At 36.9% G+C, this 23,798-nt stretch overlaps 1 protein-coding gene across 14 annotated transcripts in view; it reads left to right on the top strand.

The window, feature by feature from the left end:
- The window catches only part of DOCK10 (dedicator of cytokinesis 10), a 262,830-nt gene that overhangs the window by 128,033 nt on the left and 110,999 nt on the right, over positions 1 to 23,798 (top strand). For all 14 annotated transcript variants that reach the window (XM_032354991.1, XM_032354984.1, XM_032354985.1 and 11 more), the window contains exons 3-4: positions 666 to 755; positions 18,779 to 18,861. In XM_032354991.1, coding sequence (XP_032210882.1) covers positions 666 to 755; positions 18,779 to 18,861 — 173 coding nt within the window. The remainder of the gene's footprint in view (positions 1 to 665; positions 756 to 18,778; positions 18,862 to 23,798) is intronic.

Raw genomic sequence — 23,798 nt, 5'->3', positions numbered from 1 at the left:
ATGAAATTCTGTTTTGGATGTTTTATTTTAAGAGATCTTTTATACTTTTAACATATGTCTATTCATTTAATGCAGAGTTGTTTGCTGAGCATGGAAGGTAAAAACATTTCACTTATTTTAACAAAAATAATGAGGCCAAAAGCACGAGTTATTTTTTTCTTCAAGATCCAGGTTTACTGAATGCCCTTGCTTTCCTCCCACCCTTAAAATTGTGACACCACACACACACACACACTCACACACTCACAGCTTCTAAAAATGGATTAACTTTACCTTCAAGAAATTATTTACACTACGATTAAAATCATGATGCTTTTATAAGTTTTCTCTTCCACTTCAAATTTATTTTAGGAGTATAACAACAACAAAAGACATAATAGAAATAAGCTGGTCAGAATACACAGATGCCCCAACTATTGTTTCCTACAGTGAAATGAAATAGCCTCAAAGTATGAGCTCCACTGATAGAGAGTAATTTAATAGTGCTGGCATTGACAAACTATTGGAGGGCTGGCTCTTCTCTCCTAGAGATTGAAAGTTTCTCTGTCTTCTTTTACTGTTAGGTAATAAAATTGAAGACACTTTTCTATTATATTTTTGGTAAGATGGTCTGCTCCGTGCTTCTAAGTTGGAGAAACTTAATTTCTCTTTATCGTTCTTCCCAGACGGCAACGGTGTCTTGGGATATCCGGACATTGTACTCCACAGTACCTGAAGACGCAGAGCACAAAGCAGAAAATTTACTGGTGAAAGAGGTAAATGTGAGCTTCCAATCATTTCTTTATAAAGCTCTGTTAAAAGTTGTACTGAGCTCAGTTCAACTTCCTATCATCATTGCCTCCCTTTACTTTTCAACAGAGAATTCCAGATGCTATGATTAATTGATGTCTTTCAGCTGGTGTCACCTGTAGATTCTTTGCATTTTCCTGTTAATCATTTTTCAGTATCTGGTGACTCTTCAAGCTTTGGACTTTTTTTTTTTTCTTTTGTTTTTATATTGCTTAAACTCCTCACATTGAGGAATAGTTCTGTATTCTTAATGGAAAAATTTAATTTTATTTTGCTTATCTAGACTGAGTTGTTGGCAAGGCTATAAGATGTGAGAATTTTGGATAAAAGAGTTTCTATTTTGAGAGAGAAATACTGGCTCAGTCTGTTAAGTGTCTGACTTCAGCATAAGTCATGATATCAGGGTCCTGGGATCGAGTCCCACTTTGGGCTCTCTGCTCAGTGGGGAGCCTTTCTCCTTCTCTCTCCTTGCCCTGCTTATGCTCTCACTCTCTTTCAAATAAATAAATAAAATCTTTTTAAAAAGAGAGAGAAAAATACATCTTTTTTTAGTACTAATTATGGAAATAGTTCATGGTGAAGCCCTGTGGTTATGATAAAAATCTGTTGGTATAGCATTTGCTTGCATTCAGATGGTATAAGAGAGACCTACAAAAGCGCTTCTTCTTCTAACCAGACCTAGAACGCTTTACGTTAGCTCCTTAGAAGATGTTCCTGGAGTAAATAAATGACTCTAATCCTTCCTTTACAGAAAATGCAATGGGAAAATTTAGCATAGGTCAAACTGAATTCTGACAGAAAATGGTGTATCCCAGTTAGTATTTAATTAAAGCTATATCCCATAACAACACCCTTTCTCAGCTCTTAAACATATGTGCATGAATATAAGCTAGCTTTATTAATATACATGTTAATATCAATCTGTATTAAACATACATACTTTATATTATACACTTCAGTCCAAATCTTCTGCCATAAATTTATGGGTCTTTTTTTTCCAGTTCCATATTTATTTCCCAGAGTTCACACTAAATTACACTACCTTCTAAGGAGTTAAAAAAAAGGAAAAAGAACAGAATCAGATAACATCAGGCTATCTGGGTATACTATTTTCGTATTTACTGATAAAAATAATAAATGTGACATCAGTACCAAAATACTTTGTTTACATTCATCTTAGAGGAAGTTTTAATATCTGGTAGGGCATCACAGTTTAAAAAAGAGTTGACAGATCATTTTTTACACAAAAAAATCAGAATCGCTAAGACAAGGTCTACAAAAGTTCTTCAGCAAATATGTAAATAGGTGCTAACTTGGGATATGAAACATTTATGATATTGAATTCCTAACTGGGAATATTTAATCAGTGCTTCCTGAATGTTCTTCCCTAAAACATTGCACTTTTATGTAAAGATCTTTAACTTGCTGTTAAATTTATTTCCAGGTACTTTATAGTTTTATTGCAAATGTGAGAATTTTTTTAAAGATTTTATTTTATAGAGCAAGAGAGAGAGAAAGGGATCACAAGCAGGGAGAAAGGGTAAAGAGAGAAGTAGACTCCCCGATGAGCCGGGAGCCCAATGCAGGACTGGATCCCAGGATCCTCAGATCATGACCTGAACCAAAGACAGATGTTTAACTGACTGAGCCACCAAGGAACCCACAAATGAGAGAATTTCTTTAAAACAAATTCCTTTTCTTACTGTTCATTGCTGATATTTTTGAAAATATATTGACCTTTGAATATGTATCACCAGCTCACTAAATGTCCTTATCCTAATAGTTCTTTTGTAATTTTAGTGGTTTTTTTTCATTTTTACTTTATTTTTTTGCAGATAGAAAGACACCATTTATGGTTCTTCTTTGATTTTTTAAGTGTGTATGGTATCATCTGCAAACAATTAAAATTTTCTTTGTTCTTGCCTTGTTTTATTATCTGATATCTCTGAAACAATGTTGAATAATAATGCTCATATTGGACATCCTGTCTTAATTTTGATTTTAGAGGGAGGCCTTTAGCATCTTTGATGTTTTAAGAAACTTGGTGTTATGACAGTTCCTGGCATAAAAAAATTGTCTAAGAAGAATCTTTCCTGGTCTCTTTAAGTGCTTCTAAAGATTGTCTTCCCTATAGTATGAAATTTATATGCAGTCTGCTGATATAATAGCTCTATCACTTGAATTTAGCTCTGTAATAAAATTAATAGGTTTCTGTCCTGTGGATTCATTTTTGTATTTCTGGTATAAACTTCCTTGTTCAAATTGTATTATTACCTTAATACTTTACTGAATTCAAATTGCTAATATTTTATTTCATACTTTTGCATTTATATTCATGAGTGAAATTAGCTCTAATTTTCTTTCCTCACCTTGGTATTAAACCAATGCTAGCTTTAAAAATCTGCGACACTCTCCAAATTTTTCTATCTTCTGGAATAAACAAATAAATCAGTGAAATGAAAGACAGTATCTAGAAACATATCCAAATACATAGCCAAATAAATATGTAATTATTAAAATAAATATGTAAATTATGTAATAAATTACATAATAAATGACTAACATGGCATTTCAAATTCTCAAATATCTCTCAGGGATAGATAATTTCATGAACACCACTTGGTTATTCATTCTGGATGAAAATAAAGTTAAGGTTCTATCTCACACTAATACAAAAATTAACATCAGGTCAATAAAAACAGTTTCAATTTTAAAAACAAAAATATTAAAACTATAGGAGAACATTTTTAATCAGAAATTTAGGGGAAATGTACAGATTTAAGCAAATAAAATTCTTTCATTTTAATTTTTATACAATTAAAAGTGCCATAAATAAAGCCAAAAGAAAATATTTATTTTTTTAAAGATTCAATTTCTCTATTTGACAGACAAAGATCACAAGTAGGCAGAAAGGCAGGCAGAAAAAAATAGAGTACATCTTAAAATGCTGCTAGAATTGGAGGTAACCCAAGTGTCTCTCTTAAAATTGTCTCCAAAAGTTAAAATCCAATTTTATTCTTTAAATCACTCATTAGTTGCCTTAAAGATTACATCAGATTTTATTATTATTACTATTTTACTTTGACAGTGAAAATATGCAGAATGATCAAAATCCCCTATTACTTTGGTTTACGATTCCACTTGCTGGCCTTGTCTGTTCATCATAGAAGCCAATTAAGTTCATCTGATATAGGCCATTCATAACCACTTGTAATAGAACTACTGTGGATTTATAAACATTTCCACAATTTTAGAAAATTTTCATTTCATGGTCTTTTTACCTCTTTCTGTGTACACTGGGTATTTGTCTATTTCTACGTTTTCAGCCGTCTGCTTTAGGCTGTGAAAAATCACTCACATGAACCAGGGGTTCTTAGTGGTCTGCTGTGGGTCTCTGGTACCTGAGGCTCGGAGACCTTGGATTTCATGGCCAACCTGCTGCAGCCCTTGGCTCTTCACACTTGCTTGTTTTATTATCTGGCATGCCTTCAAGGTGGGGCCAATCAGCTCAAATCCTAAATCTCAAGATGGATTCAGAAAGCCTATCCCCAGTCTCTGCATCTAATCATGGTGTCAAGTTTAGCTACTTTCCCAAAGAAAGGACAACCAACCGGAAAAGAAGACCAGTACAACACTGGAGACCTCTGAAGATATTCTAGGTGTTCTTAGAGGTCTTTAGTTCCGTTTTTACTTTCATGAATTTCTGTACCACAACTTCCAAAGGCCAGCATGACCCCTGTCTTTCTGTAGTTTTCTGAGAATGTCAACTTTGGGGGAGAAGAGATTGGCCACAAAATTTGCCTTTGTTTTGCTATTTCTCCTGGGGCAGTTTCTCCCCTTTACCTTTGTTCCTACCTTTCAGTTGTTTGCAGCCTGTGGTTATTTCTGCTTTTCTCACTTCTACCCTCGGCCTCTCCTTTCTCCTAAGAACTTCTCCAAGGAGAAGTCAAGTACAGTGTCTTTTACCTTCGTTCCCAGATATCTGCCCAACTTTTCTGTTGCAAGTTTCAGCACAGAACATGTGTCTGGGCAACATGAATGAACCTCAAGCTTTTCTCAACTACATGGATCTAAAGTAGAAAGAGGAAAAGAAAAGAAAGAAGAGGAAGCCTGGGAAGAAATTATTCTCTTCCCTGCTAATTTGTCTCCATCACTACCTGTGAGAACTGCCACAGTTTGCTTGGTTTTAAGGATGGAAATAAAGGAAAGCCTGTACTTCCCAGATAGGAAGAAGACAAATTCCAGCTACAAATATGATGTGATAATAATAGAGCATGAGTAGTCAAGCCTGGAGACAGCAAATAAAAAGAAATGGCCACCAGAGAGCTGGGTTAAGACTGAGGAATTATGCTAGCAAGAAGTCTTGACCCCCGTAGATAATAGCAGCTAACCTTTATCGACGACTTCCTTTGTGCCAGATACACTTCTAAGCTCTGTACTTGCAATGATTATAAACATATGTTGCTGTAGCAGCAGCAATTTGTGACGACGACGAAATTTTTATAGAAAGATTAAGCAAGTATTCAGCATCACAGAGCTGGGACAGATCCAGCATCCCTACCCTTGCCATGCAGCCACAGTGGCCTCTGGCCTCTTAACCAGGATGCTAAGTGCCCAGAAGATGCTTTACTACAGCTACCCTCTGGAAGGACTACGCCCCTCAGTCCTCTTCCTGACAGGGCCACTCATTTTGGCCAGGTAACTCTGATGCCTATAGTTAATGGCTCACACTTCAAGAAACGCTGGTTGGATTTTTGAAACTGGATTAAGCCAGCACTGAAATGAATTCATTGATGTTTTGTAGAAACACGTGTTTCCCTTACAGCCCCTGCTTCATTGCACTCAGCAACCTTTGTGGTCCTCTCTGCACTAAGTGCCCTGTGGCTCCCCACGGGGTGGCGAGGACAAATACTGTGGTTGCTAGGCAGCAAACGGGCATGAATCTAATTTAAACACATCCAGTTCAATACTGATTTTGAATTATCTCTCACTTCGCTCTACCTTGACAATTCTCAGCATCTTTTGAAAGGCAGCGAGCATTCTTTTCTTTTTTTAATCTGGAATGACTTCATATTTTTAATAGGAGTTTAAATAAAATGAACAGTCTGTCCCTTTTCTGTTTTATCTGTTATTAATTCTCTTCCTTGTCAATTTAATAGAAGTCTAAATATTCCCCAACAAGGTTTATTTCACTAAAGCACTTCACAAAGTTATGATAAATTATCATCAAGCCATCGGTAAACATGGTACATATATGTATACTTTGATATCACATTCTGTGTGATAGGTCTTACTACCTCACTTTACAACCTAGAACACAAGTTGTAGGTTGATTGATTAACTTGTCCCACTTCACACAGAGCCATAATTAAGGTCCTGGTCTCTCTGACCCCCAAGCTCCATGTCCTTACCAATTTGGTTACCTCTGACCCCTTTGAGAAATTCCTTTAAACCACTCATTTAACAGCCTGACCTGATGAGGATATTTTCACTGTTCACAAATGTCCTTCATTTTGATAAACATTTAACTTTCCTGCCTCAGTTTCTTTATCTTTAAATAAGCATATGAATAATTCCAATATTGTGTTTCTAAAAATAAACATAGCAATGATATGAAAACACTTGGAGAATAACAACTGGGGAGCAGCGTCTTTATCAGAGTCTCATAAGTGGCTTAAAATCAACAACTATAACCATAAAAATAAAAAAAAAAATCATTTCCGTCTTAAAGCAAGCACCACCCCTCCCACTGGGGATTGGGAGAGCAATTAAAGGGCTCTATAAACAGGATGCAGACTTCTTAAGCAAAACTTCTATGGCAAAGTTTTAATATACACATAAGAATAATATAAAGCCAGTAGCTTAGAAGACTAATTAAAACTAAGCTCTCAGTTGGATCTCTCTTAACAAAGAGAATGAAAGCTGAGAATTGAGAATTGAGATCCTGTGGCCCAATAGGGAGCAATGGTCTAGGGACCACTTCAGCTGAATGACTGAGAGAAATACTGACAAAGTACTTAGCTGTAGCAAGTTACTCTACCAACAAGGCCTTCTCCAACCTCTGGAAACCCATCTGCTGCAGGAGTAGAATAATGATGAAGTAAGAAGTAAAGCACAAATGCAAGAATCCAAGCCCCACTTTGGTCAAGACATATAACACTTGGGGATGTTAAGAGTCATGGAAACATTAAAAGAATAGCAGCAAATATCTATGTCTACATTTATTTGTTTGTTTGTTTGTTTGTTTGTTTGTTTGTTTTTGAAGTGTGGAGCCCAGTGCAGGGCTTGAACTTGCAACCCCAAGATCAGGAGCTGAGCTGAGATCAAGAGTTGGGTGCTTAACAGACTGAGCCACCCAGGCGCCCCCCATATTTACTTTTATATATGAACACACACATGCATGTGCACACACATGCACACACATACACACACATAGATTAGGTACTATCCTCATCCAGAAAGTATTAGGTTGTTGGGACAAGGAAAGGTTCAGATTTTAAGTAGGTTCTAGACCAGAAATACTGGCTTCTCTAGGAAGAAAAAAATGATGAAATAAGACCCAAGACTGAACAGGAAATACAAATCAGATTCAAAGCAGATGATAAATGTAAAAATCTCTAAGCTTTGGTAGAAAATCCACACTAAACACCAACAAAACAAATGGTTGAGATCAGAGAAGAAACCAGTCTCACAGATGCATGGAATGTTCTGCTGAAAGCCAGGTCTGGGGCGCCTGGGTGGCTCAGTTGTTTAAGTGTCTGCGTTTGGCTCAGGTCATGATCCTGGAGTCACGCAATCAAGTCCCGTATCAGGCTCCCTGCTTAGTGGGAAGTCTATTTCTTCTTCTGATCCTATTCCCTCTAGTTCTCTCTCTCTCTCTCTCTCTCAAATAAATAAAATCAATCTTAAAAAAGAAAAGAAAAGAAATCCAGGTCTGCAGGATGGCCACAGGACACACACACACACACACACACACTCAGTTTTTAGCTTGCCAATATCCACAGAGATTATCTCAGAAGGGAATATAACATATAGTATTTCCAATATTTATTTGACCATGAAGAAATTCTGTCCATCTTCCCAAAGTCTCTTAAAAAACATCTTTGAGAAATGCTGATGTGAATCTGAGGGAAGGAGATTATCAGAAACTAGGGACAGAGTACAACTCAACTGAAACAGAATCTTTTAGGTGAAGGGGTACCTGAGTGGCTCAGTTGGTTAAGCGTCTGTCTTCTGCTCAGGTCCTGATGTCAGGGTCCTGGGATTGAGTCCCACCTCCGGGTCCCTGTTGAGCAAGGAGTCTGTCTCTCCCTCTCCCCCTGCTTCGCCCTGCACTGATGCACTCTCTCTTTTCTCTCTCTCTCTCTCTCTCTCCTTCTCTCTCTCTGCCCCCATCTCAAATAAATAAGTAAAATCTTTAAAAAAAAAAAAAAGAATATATTAGGTGAAACTTGACATGCATTTCATTAAGGCAGATGGTGGTGAAGAGAACAGGAATATTAAAGTTCCCAAAAGATCAAATAAGTTATTTCTTTCTTTTCATGGACAAACCTCTTACCATTTTTATGAAAAGTGTCTCAATTTGTCCAGAGGGTAAACTTGGAATACTAGGACACAATCTCAAATATACCCCACATACTATTGTTCTATGGACTAGGCTTCATACAGCAAATCACAAGTATATACAAGGTTAATTTCCAAGTTTGTAGTAAATAATAATGTTCATAAAGTTCAGAATAGCACCTTTTCCAGCCTTAAAATTTCTCCTCTCAACCCCTTACCTAATTATTGAATTATTTTTTTTTTCTTGTCTGAGAAGCAAATGTGAACTCAGTGGCTTAAACAAGCTCCTCCTTTAGAGTTCAGTTGGGTGAAGCTGGTTACTCTGTCTTTACAAAGGGTTAAATTCTTCACATAGAACATTCCTCTCCCACTGATTCATGCTGTTACTATGGATCCCATACAAAGTGTCTGCCGTGAAAGGCCTTGTCCACTGCATGAAAGACTGGACTGGGCTTATTATTCAACAAGATAGCACTTACTAAGTTGTTGATACCGAATGGACATAACACAGTCCTCAAATTTAAGGAGCTCACCACGAGGCAAGAAATAACAGACCCCCCATTGGATTTTTCCAATGCAATCTAACGAGGATCCCTGGAGTAGTACCATAAAATAGAGAAACAAGGTCAGGTTCACATGGTAGAAAAAATTAGCCAAAAACACACCAGAGAATGGGTTGGCTTGCTTGTGCAGGGGATGAATAAGACAGAAGAGAAGCTGGACTCAAAGAAGACTACTTATTTTAATAGTCCAGCTGGGCTAAAGACCTACACTAACATATGGCAGTGCGATAGTGGTGATAGTAGACACAGAATTGAGAGAAGTTAGGGACTGGACAGAAAGCAAGGGAGAGCAATATGGCAGCGACTACTCCCACAGGTCGGCGTGGGGCTATTAGTTGGTTAGCTCTGTGGTGATTTAAATAAGACGCTCAGAAGAAAGTAGAGATGGCTCAGACAGGAAAGGATGAAGCAAATGAGATAATGTCACTGGCAATCATGCATGTAGAGACAGAGATGCCCCAGGGGAAGAGAAATAGGTAGGTCTCAATGTAGGGGGAAGGAAAGGTGGGGAGGGCCATTGCTCTGCACCTGAAAAGTAGAAGCTTTGAGCCTGCAACAGTTTACCAGGAATGCCATGGGGACTTGTCTGGAGCTGACAAGGTTCAGCTTGGGCTAGGTCCTTGGGCTGGGAAGGTCCTTGGGCTACACTCCCATGCAGGGCACTGGTAACGAGGCCCCTGCTTAGGAGGTGGAGATGGAGTGGACAGGGAGATGAAGAAAGCAAGAGGAAATTGGTTTCTCAGAATTAAAAAGGAGTCCATAGCAAGCATGAGTCAATGACATAAAATGCCAAAAAGTATCATATAAGAGAGGATTCACTGGATTTGGTAATCAGAGTCATTGGCAGTTCTTTTTTCTTAATGTTATTTTAATTTAATTAATTAACATATAGTATATTCTTAGTTTTAGAGTTCTAGTTCAATGATTCATCAGTTGTGTTCAACACCCCAGTGCTCACCACATCACATGCCCTCCCTAATGCCTGTCACCCAGTTACCCCATCCCCCACCATGTCCCCTCAGCATGTTTCCTATAGTCAAGAGTCTCCCATGGTTTGTCTCCCTCTCTAATTTCATCTTATTTTATTATCCCCTCCTTTCACCTATGATCCTCTGTTTTGTTTCTTAAATTCCACATATGAGTGGAATCATATGATAATTCTTTGTCTGACTTATTTCACTTAGCATAATATCTTCTAGTTCCATCCATGTCATTGCCAATGGCAAGATTTCTTTTTCTGATGGCTGAGTAATATTCCGTTGTGTGTGTGAACGTAGCTAGATACATAGGTAGATAGATTGATAGATAGATAGCACATCTTCTTTATTCATTCATCTGTTGATGGACAGCTGGGCTCTTTCCATGATTTGGCTATTGTGGACATTGGTGCTATAAACATTGGGGTACACGTGCCCCTTCGGATCATTACATTTGTATCTTTGTGGTAAGTACGTAGTAGTGCAATTGCTGGGTTGTAGGGTAGCTCTCATAGGCTGTTCTTTAACAGAACATTTTCAGAGGCTGTGAGAGCAACCTGATTACAGTGGGTTAAACTCTGAAAAGATGCGTTATCTTATCAAAGAAGGTGTTAGTACATTGTTATCTCTTTATCTACAAAGCACCTTGAGAGTAAACCCAATAAAAGTACTTGAACTCTTCAGTCAAAATACTCTATGCATACTAAAGTTAAAGATAGTTCAGTAGGCTATTCCATTATATAATAAAATAGTGCTTGATTTGTTAAGGGAAATTTTATAATTAAAAATTGTATATTTTTAAATTTTATAATTTTATAATTAAATTGTAAATTTATAATTATAATTTATATTATAAATTATATTTAATATATCTGTTAAAATTAAATTTATATAAATTTATTTATTTATTTAATAATAAATTATAAATTAAATAGAAATTTATTTATTTATAAATTATAAATATAATTTATGCACATATAAAATATAAATGTTAAAATATTAATTTATTTATTTAAAAATAATTTTATAAGTTAATTTATAAATTAAAATTAAATTTATAATTATAAATTTATAGTTAAAAATAATACGATCAAATGAGTATAATATCAAAAAAGAAATTTCTTCCTCTGAGGCACCTCTTCTTCCTTTTCCACCGTTGGGACCCAGATAGATAGCATTCAACTAATTCAAGATAAAATTATAAATATTCAAGGTAGAAGCTGCATCCTATTGAGATGTAAAGGAGATATTAAAGAATTTGGATTCCCAGACATGGGAAAGAAAATTATGGGGAGAGTTGGATTGGCTATGATTTAAAATGTAATTTATACTGCCCATTTTTTGTTAACTAAAAGAAATATATCTAACTAGAATGAAATATATCCTGTTTCAAAAAAATAAGGAATTCCATTTCTCAATTATAATTAAAATAATTTTATGTGCTTCATGTTTAATTTTGAACTGCATGTTATGGGCATTGATAAAGAAACCATTCTTATAGTCAAAGTGCCTTTGTACTTTACGCAAACTGTTTGAATCTCATATGTAGGATAAGATGCACTCAAACTTACCCGAAATAAGAATAAGTGTTTAATAATGATTTTGGCTTTTTTTTTTTTTTTTACCAGTACAAATTAAGTAAAAATGAATGCCGTTTTCTGATTCTGAATCATTAGGCAGCAAAGGGAATGATTCTAATGCATTCATTCACTTTCCACCAGAGCACAGTAAGCATGATTTCCTCACTGTTGACCCAACACCTTTGATAAAGCATCAGAACTACCTGCACAATTTTAATTACTGAAAACTATCTGGGAAAATGTAACCTAAAAAAAAAATCTCCAGATCAGAAAAAAAGCCATAATCCTTTTTTTTCTTTTTTGTTTTTTTAAGATTTTATTTACTTATTTGATAAAGAGAGAGATGACAAGAGAGGGAATACAAGCAGAGGGAGTGGGAGAGGGAGAAGCAGGCTCCCCTTCTAAGCAGGGAGCCTGATGTGGGGCTCAATCCCAGGACCCTGGGATCATGACCTGAGCTGAAGGAAGATGCCTAACGACTGAGCCACCAGGCACTCCCATAATCCTTTCTTAATAAAATTAGTATGAATAGAAAAAAAATTTGTTTCTGTATTGAAGAATGGGGTCCTTAGTTCACTGTAAGTCCTTGTTTGAGGTTACGGGACTTTTCATTTTGTGTGTGCCTTTTAAAAGTGAATTTACAAGTTAAGCTATATTTATTTTGCAACTTCAAGTAATGGAAAAATGAGATCAAAATCTATTACTGTCCTATATTGGACCTAATATTATTTATGTATAATACTTTTGTTTCTGTCATGGTCAGGACAAATGGATCACCCATTTTTTTTTTTTACACTACGTGGATAAACTAAAGATACTAAACATGCAAAAGTTGATAAAAGTAAATTCAAATGCATTTATTTTTTAGTAAGCATTGGGATAAAAATGTATAGAAAACCCTGATGAAAACAAAATAAGTTTAAAGACCTTGAAGAAATTTATTGTCTTACTGTCTCATCACCAAAATCCCTAGAATAATAGTTTAGCTTCCAAATATAAAAAACTCTCCTGGTTCTAAATTGGCTTCCTCTTCTACAATAAAAATCATCCCATAACGTTGAGTGACAAGTGGATGGAAACACAGAAGTACAAGTCTGGAACCCTGGCATATAAAAATGTTTAAAATGAACCCATTTTAAGTTTGAACCTAAAAATTCCAATCACATTGAATTACAACCCAGATTTTATGCCTTACATGAAAAGAATGAATCTGATCATAATACTACAAAGGTTTTTAGTACTATCCATTATTCATGTCCTGACAAATTTCTTGTGAGATCTCGCTGGGAAATTAGAATATATGTTCCCAGTTCAGGCATAGGTATGATTTATGAAAGTTCAATTTTACAGTTTGCTCAACTGCCTTAATACAACACAGTTTAAAAAAACAAACCAAGTATTTTGATTCGCTTCCAATTTAGATAACAATTTAGGCTGCTCTATAATTCAAAGTAACATAATAGCTGAGAAATGATTCTCATTTATTTTGGCATTTGATAGGACATTCTGTTTTACATTGTACATGTATATTTATATCCATAGTAACACTGTCTAGTATCAAGCAATATTTTTAAACTCCAGACCCAAAACCCATTATTGTTTGGATTGTACCATGATTTCTGAAACTGAGTCATATCTATATTTACATCGCTTATTTTTGTCCAAACATTTTTCCTTCTTTCCCAAGACTGTAGTATAAGTGTTAAAAAAAAAATCATCGTGTTCTACTTATTTTTGTACAGCAAAAATTAATTATTTCCTCTTAAAGGTATACATAGATGTGATCCAATTAAAGAAAAAAAATACGTTCAGTGCTTTTTCTCTTTTTTTCTAAAATATCAACATATTGAATGACGCCATGTCCTGGTTGCAGGAATAGTCTTGTGTTCTACCTGTGAGCCTGACTAATAGCTCCTTCTCTCATTTTGTAGTGTCTCAGTGTGGACAATAAATTATCCAGCCACTCTTTCAGTACATAATTTGCCTAAATTCACATAATTTCATGATGTTACATTTTCAACATTTATACAATAAGAATAATTACTTCTAAATTTAATAAAGACTGGCATGAATGTGAAATTACCACCATCATTTTACAAATACAAAATTAATCCCAGTGGTGACTCAGGTTCAAAACTAATACTTTTTGTGGTTACATACATCTTTCTGGCAAGATACTGGCCGTGTGATTAAATAAACCTCTATCTCCAGAAAGAAAAAGAATTCTGCATCTGAAAAGCCATTTATTACCTGCTTATTCCTCTATAGCCAGAATCTAATAATCAGCCCTTTTAAGAGATGGACAAATTATGTTGCCAAACCCAAATTGCTATTTGAGGTAAGTAACATGATTTGAATTGATTCTGATGATTCTCTAAATAGAAGAGGAAAGGAAAAATTGAAATATTTTCTTTATAGTATTTTAGGGTGTCCTTTACAATTGCCCAATCTTTTCTAAAGTATTTAGATTTTTAGAACTTTCACAGTGTCATGTTTAGTTGTTTCTAAAAGAGAAAAGGACATAGGTAATACATTCGTTCAAACAAATATTGAACATCCACTATAAATAAAAATGCCATGCTAGAGATGATACGTCCCCTGGTCTTTCAGCTGGAGGGTAACCTCAATTACTAGAGCTCACGGTACAAAGTCAGGACCTTGATGCTTTCAGTTCACAGACAACCCCATCGCCACTCCAGTGGAATGATGGATTTGGGAGCCTCATGAAGAGTATGATTCAGTGGATCTCATGTGGGACCCAGGAATCTGCATTTTAATTAACAATCCCTAATAACTAATGAACACAATGCACTTTAGGAAGCATTATCGTAATGGCATAAAAGCCTTCGAGCATGATGACCTTGCTCAGCTTTTTTGTGTCTGAACGCATAACAGCAGAGATAGCAAGCATAAAAGCTGAACAGGCAAACATAATAAATTAATAAAATGTGAATTGGGGCATTGCTGTTTAGAAAAATTTACCGGCTCAGCACACATTTGCCGGATATTCAGTCTTCCTCTTTGAAGTAGGTGTTGGCAGTCTGCAAGGATAAGCAGTTGGCATTTTGAAACCCGTGTCGGGGGCTAGGGAGTTAGTAAAGGGGAAATGGAACACTTGCTGTAACAAGCAGAGTGGTAGCCTGGAACTTTGAATTTGCAACAGGTCCTTTCAGCTTAGTTTTTGGACAAAGAGGGGTTGTAGTCATGATTAAAATAGTTCTTAATGAGAATGACTGTTTGGGCTGGAACAAAGAATAGAGAATAATTTTCTATGCATAACATTTCCAAAATGCCATTACTATGCAAGAGAAACATTTATGTGTTTGTAAAATGCACTAGCTTTCTCAGAATCCAAGAAATCACAGAATTAGAAGGATTTTTAAGGATCTTCTACTCCACCCCCTCCCAATCTTCATTTGCCCACCATCAGATATGTGAAACATAGCAAATAAATTCAGAAGGAATTTGGTTAAAGCAGACTTCTTTGATAATCAGAGCTAATATATCTCTCCAAAACTGTACATCATAAATCAAGAAAAACTAGATGCTTTATCAACTCTTGTGAATGTGAATTATACACTGAGTCAAACATGCTGGGAAACTGGTTATTTTCAAAGCAAGTATTTATTAAGTACTTACCCTATGTTAGATGCTTTATGGGAAGTTTCTTATTAGATCCTTATGAAGTTGGTATTATTTAGGCAGATAAAGAAATTGAGAGATACTAAGTTACTTAATTGAAATCCCACAGCTAACACCAAAATGCAAAACCAGGTCTGTCTGACTCCAAGACAGAAGCAAAAATGCCACACAAACATCTGGAATGATGGTCCAGATGTGCCTACAATTCTATCTTGTGTAGGACCTTTGGCAATGATCTGAGCCTCTCCTTGCCTCTGTGATTTATAAAATAGATATAAAATCTCATAGTGGTCTCATTAAAATCCTATGTAAAGGGGCACCTGGGTGGCTCAGTGGGTTAGAGACTCTGCCTTCGGCTCAGGTCATGATCCCAGGTCCTGGGATCGAGCCCCACCTTGGGGTCCCTGCTCAGCCGGAAGCCTGCTTCCTCCTCTCTCTCTGCCTGCTTCTCTGCCTACTTGTGATCTCTGTCTGTCAAATAAATAAATAAAGTCTTTAAAAAAAAAATCCTATGTAAAGCACCTAATAGTGTGGAATCTAACCATTGAGTGCCACTCCAAACCAGAAAACAAGTACTTCTTTGCTACTGTAGTAATATAAGAAATTTCCACATTCATTTTGGGTTGGTGGGATTCAGGACGTACATATCTCAGATTCAGTTAAGCCTGTGACACATTGTGTATCATGGTGACACATTATCATGTGAAATACACATGAAATATACATGTTTATGGGAACTAAACATAGATACTTTCAGTGGTAAGAAAGGGTAATGAGTAAACCAGTGCATCTTTGTCCCATTAAAATCTTCCGATTAGGGAGGGTAGAGATGGATATTATGGGACAGAGATTTCTCAATCCAATCTAATATTCTGGTTGTTCACTAGCTAAATCTGAGATCCTAATAAATGACATGATTTGACCTAAAGTCACGTTGAAAGTCAATATTAGTAGTTTAGTTCCAGAACAAAAAGAAAGCTGTGTAAATCCCAGTTCAGACATGTACCATCAATTTACCTTTTTCTTATAACAAATGCACTTTGTTTGGGCAGGTTTGTTTGTTTGTTTGTTTTTACCAAGAATCCTTAAAATACTTTGAGCACTCTATCCTAAGAAAATAACCACAAATGGGTCAGACTTGAGAGAGGATAGGAACCAACTGCATGAACAAATACTCTGAATACTTGTGTTTTCTTTTAATTTTCATTTTTTATGAAAGACTCATTTTTATTTAAAAAAAACCGCATATTTTCTACAATGGCACAAAATTTGTAGAGCTATAATAACCATCTCACTCTGTCCTGTTTTAGAAGTCTTTCCTCAAATGTTAACATCTCTGCAGTACCCACCCTAAACATTCTATTAAATTGTCCCCCTTCCCCAAGTCTATCTGTACCCCATTCTGTTTTTTTTTTCACGTGACATTGCCATTTTCCAACATATACTATTTTGTGTTTATTGACCAGCTCTTCACAAGGGCATAAGTTTCAAAAGAGCATGCCTTTTTGTCCCTTGTTCACCGATGTATTCACATCACCTGGAACAGCCCAGTAAGCGTTCAGTGATGTTTGCTGAATGAATGAATGACCTCCCAAACTAGGAGACTGGATTAGTAAATTTGGATACAATATTTTATTATACCTATTTAAAATGGTCATAAAATTTAGAAAGCCAATGTAAAAATATATAGAATATGCCATTAAGTGAATTTAAAAAAACAACATTCAAGTTCAAATATACACTCAGAGGGGGACCAGGTAAAACTATATACCAGAAAAAAAAGTTTGAAAGGGAATGCAAAAAGGGAGTAGGTTTTATGCTTTTTGTTTTCCGTTTCTAAATATATTTTGTTGCATTTGAGAGCTATCGCCAGAAATAGGGAAAAGGCAGTAAGAGGAAAAAGAACTGTGATCATGAATGCTTTGTCCCCATGACCGTGGGATGCCTCATGCCCATATGCTCCTTGCCTGAATCCTTGGCATCTTTATCTAAATGAAGATAGAACTTTTTAGCCAAGGAGCCTATCAGGGCTTAATTTTCCTCTTCTTTCCAGAAACATGCGATTTGCAGAATTGGCTCAGGAATCGCAAGTTAAGTGATTTCATTGTAGCTAAATAGGTTTAGCTAAATGTTCCCTTTCCCCTCTCCCACCCCCATCTCCTGAATTCCCCTTGCAGTTATCCACGTCCATTTGTCTTGCCACTTTTCTCCACTACTCTCTGCCAACGTTCTCCTACTCCAGTCTTGGTCCCAGGTTCACGCCTTGTTTAGCCCCTATCCCCCATTTGCGGGTGCTTCCCGGAACAAATAAAGTCATGGCACCGAGAAAGTTCGAGGCCAGAGAAGTCCAGAGCTGCTGAGGACACCCAACTACTCTCCCTTCGCCCTGCCTTTCTCTGCCTCTTGAGCCAGTTGCCTGCACCCAGTGCTCTCCATCAACCTTTCTGCCGCAACTTCAGGGCCCTTCTCTCCCACTTTCTGTTTCTACAAAGACCGTGCCAGTGTTTCCCTTGCTTGTAGCACTTCCACGCCCCATATGTTTTCTCTCATACAGAACTCCTTGCCTGTCCCCTTCCTGAAATAAAGAACCATAGATCTTTATTTCTCACATTGCAGGAGACATTGTTCCTCATTTTCTCCACTGGAGGAGACAAGATCTCGTTGTAATCTTCATGTCAGCTGCTGAATCCCCAGGTTCATGTAGTTTTAGAATCAAAAGGAATCTTAAAAGCCACCTAGGGAGGGGCGCCTGGGTGGCTCAGTGGCTTAAGGATCTGATTTTTTATTCCAGTTCAGGTCATGATTATAGGGTCATGAGATCCAGCCCCACTTGGGGCTCCATGCTGGGTGTGGAGTCTGCTTAAGATTCTCTACCTACCACTCCGTCTGACCCCCCCACCCCTCTACCCCTCACCCCCCTTACCTCTCCACCTCAAGCATGTTCTCAAAAAAAAAAAAAAAAAAAAAAAAGACACCTAGTGAAACCCCCATTACTATGGTCATTACATTGCTAGGTGCCTGGTAGGTATTTGGGAAATATTTGCCATCGGTAAGTACTGCAAAATCATCCATTTACATATCAAGTTTTGATCTTCTTTTATTCAAATATATTTATAAAAATCAATGAGTAATCATGGAGAAAGCCAGCCCTGAGAAAACACTGAGGTAAAACTGAAAAACTGATTTCAAATTGACAACACCGCTGACACAGAGAAGAGAAAAGATAAGTTACTGACTCAAGAATGGGCAGAAATGGGCTAAAAGTACGATGAAAAGATTACATAGAAATAATATCTTCTACCACTAAGAACTGTTAAATAATGGGAGGTTGCTAAGGAAAGCTGAAAAATGACAGTGCTTGACGTTAGCAATGTATCTGGGATGATTCATTGGGTGATTAAATTAAGCTTTCCTTGATGGCGTAAAATAGAATAAATATGTTGAGTAGTTCCTCGTCCAAGAGTCTGGAAAAGGTCCGAGCTCTGTTTCACCTGAAAATACAAAATGGTTATAGTGAGCAAGCCCTTACCTACCTTAAAATTGCTGACATAGTCACCTTAGTAATACCCCAGAGATTACAAGAACTATATTTGCTGTGCTTTTTGCCAGGGCATTTGATCTTTTTAATGATAATTTTTAATTGTCATTTTTTTTTTTCTTTCAGGCTTGTAAATTTTACAGTTCCCAATGGTATGTGGTCAACTACAAATATGAACAGTACTCTGGAGACATCCGACAGTTACCCCAGTAAGAACCTATCAAGAGTATTCCTTGGGTGTTTCCATATACAAAATATGATTTCTGCTTAAGTTCTACCATTGTTTATGAATACATGTGTGTTAATCTAGTGTCCAAGTATATTTCATAAAATTTAAAAATAATTGTCACGATAGAACATTTTATTCAACAACATACAAACATTGTGTTGTATATGCGCAGAATCAATTGTGAGATAGAAATTATTCTTATTTAATTTTTAAACAAAGTCTTACAGTGTCGTTGTATCACTCTTTTGTGAGCTGTCATTTCAATAGCAGGTGTAACAGGACTAGAAAGGAACAGCTTGGACCAAAACATTTTTCTGACTATATTCTGCATTTAACGTTCAGATTTGCCACTGGTTTCATGTGTTTTCATGCTGTGATATCAAAAGTCATGAAAATAAACAACTTCCACAGAAGTGGTATATGTTTAAGAACAGCAAAAAGGGAAAATAAATAGTTATTTTTTTTCTGTACTCTGGGGAAAGAAAGTGTTTAGGAGAAGATGTCTTTGTTTTGCACCTGTTCAAATGTCGCCGTCATGGACAAGCTTGCCTGACCTACTCCTGAACTAAAGTAGTCATTTATTCAGGTTCTTTGTCCCCCGGTAAAGCAAAAATCCCCAAAGGGCAGGGACTTTTCTTTGCAGAATCCCCTACAGGCTGAGAGAATTCCTGGCCCATGGTCGGTGTGCAATAACTACTTATTGGATATATAAACTAAGCGAATGGCAAATTTTGAAATACAACGTTCCTGTCTGGGATTGGAGTGGCTCAAGTGAAAGAACTGCAATGAATCGGAATCCCCTAATGCATTGGGTCATCCAACTACAATAATGCAAATAAACCAGAAAAACACTTAGTCAAAAGGGAGGTTGTTACTAGCCCTTCCGTCAAGTGGGTATGTCGAGCAGATACACATTACATCTAACTTTCTAGTGGACACACGGTTTAGATTTGGGCACTATTGGCCCAGATTTCCTCTGCCCCCAGAAACAACTCTTCCAGGCTTGGATACTTGGAAAGTCTGCTCTTAACTCCTGAATACAGAATTTGAAGGAGCTACATGGAATAGCTCAAAGAAGGTGCCACCTGAGCTCAAATATTAAGGAACAGGAGCTACCAGCACACGATCTTGGAAAGGAGTCCCAGAGGGAAGAGCAAGGGCGGGCACCCTGGCTTGGGAACCAGCATGGTCTCCTGAGCAGAATGGAGAGGCTGGAACTGATGGTTAGAAAAGCTGGAGTAAAATGAAACCGTGGAAGAAGATGAGAGAGCTGGAAGGTGCTAGAAATGAACTTGGATTCACTCTCAACACAACAGAAGCCTGAGGAAATTTTAACCTAGTGTGATGCGATCCAGTTTCCTTCTTTAAAAGATCACCTGAGCTACTCTAAGGAAAATGGGATTGTAGCAGTGAGTATACAAAAAGGAAAAAAAAAAAAAAAAACGCGGAGGGGAAAGGGGCCATTTATTTTTCAGTTGCATTACTAAGAGCAAAACAGTGTTCCTCCAAAACAGCAAAATCTTTTTTTTTTTGCAAACCAGTGAATATTAACTTTAACCAAGTCTCTGAACATTCCTTTAAATTCAGGTCACTCCTGATAGATAACCTCCTCTAACTTCATGTTGGGAAGGTCCCACCACATGCTAGGCTTTCCTGAGTAATTACTGTATTTGGAATGTCTGCACATTAGTCACACACTTTTTGTAGGCACAACTGAAAAGCAAAGCATTTTTTAACATCGAGACTTCCTCTTTCTAAAAACTGTTAGGAGAAGCGGTTACAGCTTGGAAGCTGAGTCCAAGTGGTTGGAAGACCTTATATGAATTAAGAGATTGTAGTAAGTGACATTTTACTGCCCTCCTAAGTATATGCCTTCCTGCTGACCTCAGGACTATTAAAATCATTGTTGTTGTTGTCGTTGTTTTTAAGACTTTATTTGTGTATTTGACAGAGAAAGCACAAGCAGGGGGTTAGTGAGAGAGGGAGAAGGAGGCTCCCTATTGAGCAGAGAGCTTGATGCCGAGCTTGATCCCAGGATTCTGATCCCAGGACTCTGGGATCAAGGTTTGTTGAAATCTTCAGTGGCTTTGTCCCCACACACCTTTTTTTATGTCCATGATGATCTCAAGCAAAAGAAATAAATGAAAGATTTCACCTTCATGGTACTCATTCTCTATTAAAACAACAGAAGAAACACCTCCCGTGACAACACAGCCTAGATCTCATCGTCGAATTAGAATTCTCATGGAGCATATGAAGAAACCTCAGGAGAAATGAGACAAACATAACCAAAATACTGTTGAGAATTTCCCTTAACTGACTAAAGAAAGTGGAAGTCGATACCGAGAAGGGGAAGAATAATATTGCCACAAAATAGGAGATTTTAATGAACTATGTGTATTCAAACTGAAAATAAGAAGTTCCAGAATATTATCCTCACACCTCCCCTGAAATGATGAAGACTGTAACACTGAATAGAAAAATTATTTTCAAAATGATTTTACAAAGCCTAAGCACTCCCCATCAAGGACTACACATATTTAGGTCAGTAGTGGAAACAGATCATTTACTTGGCCTTCAGAGGCTACTAGAAGTAAATCATATTCATGTCTCCTAGATTAGGAGAATTCTCCTATGTCTGCTACCAGTTTAAACTGATCATTTCTTTTTATGGGTTGCTGAGGCTCCAAAATAAAAACTTGTAATTATGGCAGAGTGAAAAGAGAAGCATGTGTTTATATCCCTAATTTTTATTCTTTAAACTTGAAATTGTGTTATTATTAATTCTTGAGAACCTCGCTTTTTTAAGTGTCTGTTCATAGGAAGATACTGGAGAGAAATATTATTTCAGGCTAGAGTGTAAAATGTAAGCCTTCACACAAAAAAAATCAGCACTGAATTTGGGATTTGCAGGAGACAAGAAAGGAAAAAAAAAAAAAAAACACGATGTCAGAGGAGCCAAGAATATACCATGTGGAAGGGACAATCCTTCAATAAATGGTGTTGGGGAAACTGGACAGACACGTACAAAAAAATGGAACCAGGCCCTATCTGACACTATCCACAAAAATTAACTCAAAATGGATTAAAGACTTGAATATAAAACCTAAAACCATAAAACTCCTAGAAGAAAATATAGGTGGTAAGCTCCTTGACATTTGTCTTGACAAAGAGTTTTTTGGATCTGACTGCATTCAAGCAAAAATAAACATGTGGGACTACATCAAACTCAAAAACTTCACAGCAGCCTGATGATTTATAGACCTGTATGCCTGGGGCAAATAATACATTATATGTTAATAAAAATAACTAAAAAAAAGTCATATCAAAGGAGACCATCAGCATAATGAAAAGGCAATCTACTGAATGGGAGAACATATTTGCAGATCATGTATCAGATAAGGGATTAATATCCAAAATATACAGAAAACTCATACAACTCAATAGCAAAAAATAAAATAATCCAACTAAAAGACAAGCAGAGGACATGAATAGACCTTTTTCCAAAGAAGACAGACAGTGGCCAACCAGTACATGAAGAGTACTCATCATTAGGAAATTCAAGTAATCATCAGGAAAATACAAATCAAAACCACAGTGAAATATCACCCCATATCTATTAGAGTGGCTAGTATCAAAAAGGCAAGAAATAACAAGTTATAGTGAGGATGTGTCAAAAAGGGAACCCTCATGGACTATTGGTGGGAATGTAAACTGGTGTAGCCATATGCAAAACAGTGTGGAGGTCCCTAAAATATTTAAAAATAGAACTACCATGTGACATAGTAACTCCACTTCTGGGTATTTATCCAAAGAAAATAAAAACACTAATTCAAAAAGATAGGTGCACCCCCATGTTCACTACAGCATTGTTTATAATAGCCAAGACATAGAAACAGCCTAAAGGTCCATCAATGGATGAATGGACAAATAAAATGTGAGACAGGTAGTTAGGTAGGTAGATCGATGGATCAATCACTGAGGTATATGGCCACTATTGTGATCCACAGTTACCAAGAATAAATGCCTGTCCAACTGGTGTTTTGTAAGAAAGAGAAGAATGGGTACATTACGCTGGCAGAAGAGGGCAGAATATGAAGTTCAGAAAGAGAGAATAGTGTCAAGGTCAAAGGGAGACTAATAAGAAATAATGAGCATATAGCCTAGGACCACCCCTGAGCTCAGTGTCAACATTCCACATTCAAGTTTGGTTTTGCTACCTCTCCCTGTTTTTCCTGCACCTTCCTTTATGTTTCCTTGGGATGTTTTGTTAATACTCTCTTCACTGTCCTGCCATTATTTTAAGAATCCTGGAACATTCATGTTCTCCTCTCTGCAGACAGATTACTTGGAGTAATTGCTCTGAAATCAACCTTATGAATCTGCTCTGAATCTCAAGCAATGTGTTGCGTCTTGCGGATTGAGAGAGAGAGGGAAGAGTTGTGTTTAGGGACTTTATTTTGCCAAGTGCAAGGAACTACTCTTTGTTCAGGAATGTCAAGATATTGTTAAGGAGAAAAGGGATATTTTGGGGTATGACAGGAAAAATTTCCCACTGGTCTTAAAATAACTCTGTCCTCTGCTACTGGGTCTGCCTTCACATAAACTTGACCTTAACCCAAAGAGGCAGAACAAGTTAACACTAAGGGCAATGGGCACAGGTATGCTTGAGTATCCCTAAAGCTCTGTAAGAAGGGGCAAGGAGTACAGGTATACCAGCGTCCTTTAGAAGAGAGCAGTGGCTACAGTCTTGCTTGTTATGCTTATTAAAGCTGGTTTGGATTAATTTATCCTACATACAGGAAGTAGCATTTTGGAAATAGGGCTTCTAATCCCACCTCTTGCCCTGTGTGTTTACGTGAGTAGCTGTTACGGATTTTGCTTTCTTCTCAGTACAACAGAGAGACTAGACTAGAC

The sequence above is a fragment of the Mustela erminea genome, chromosome 8, assembly GCF_009829155.1.
Source record: "Mustela erminea isolate mMusErm1 chromosome 8, mMusErm1.Pri, whole genome shotgun sequence".
In the NCBI taxonomy this organism is placed as follows: domain Eukaryota; kingdom Metazoa; phylum Chordata; class Mammalia; order Carnivora; family Mustelidae; genus Mustela; species Mustela erminea.
Note: the sequence above shows the minus strand (reverse complement) of the source record. Positions and strands in the feature narration are given on the sequence as shown.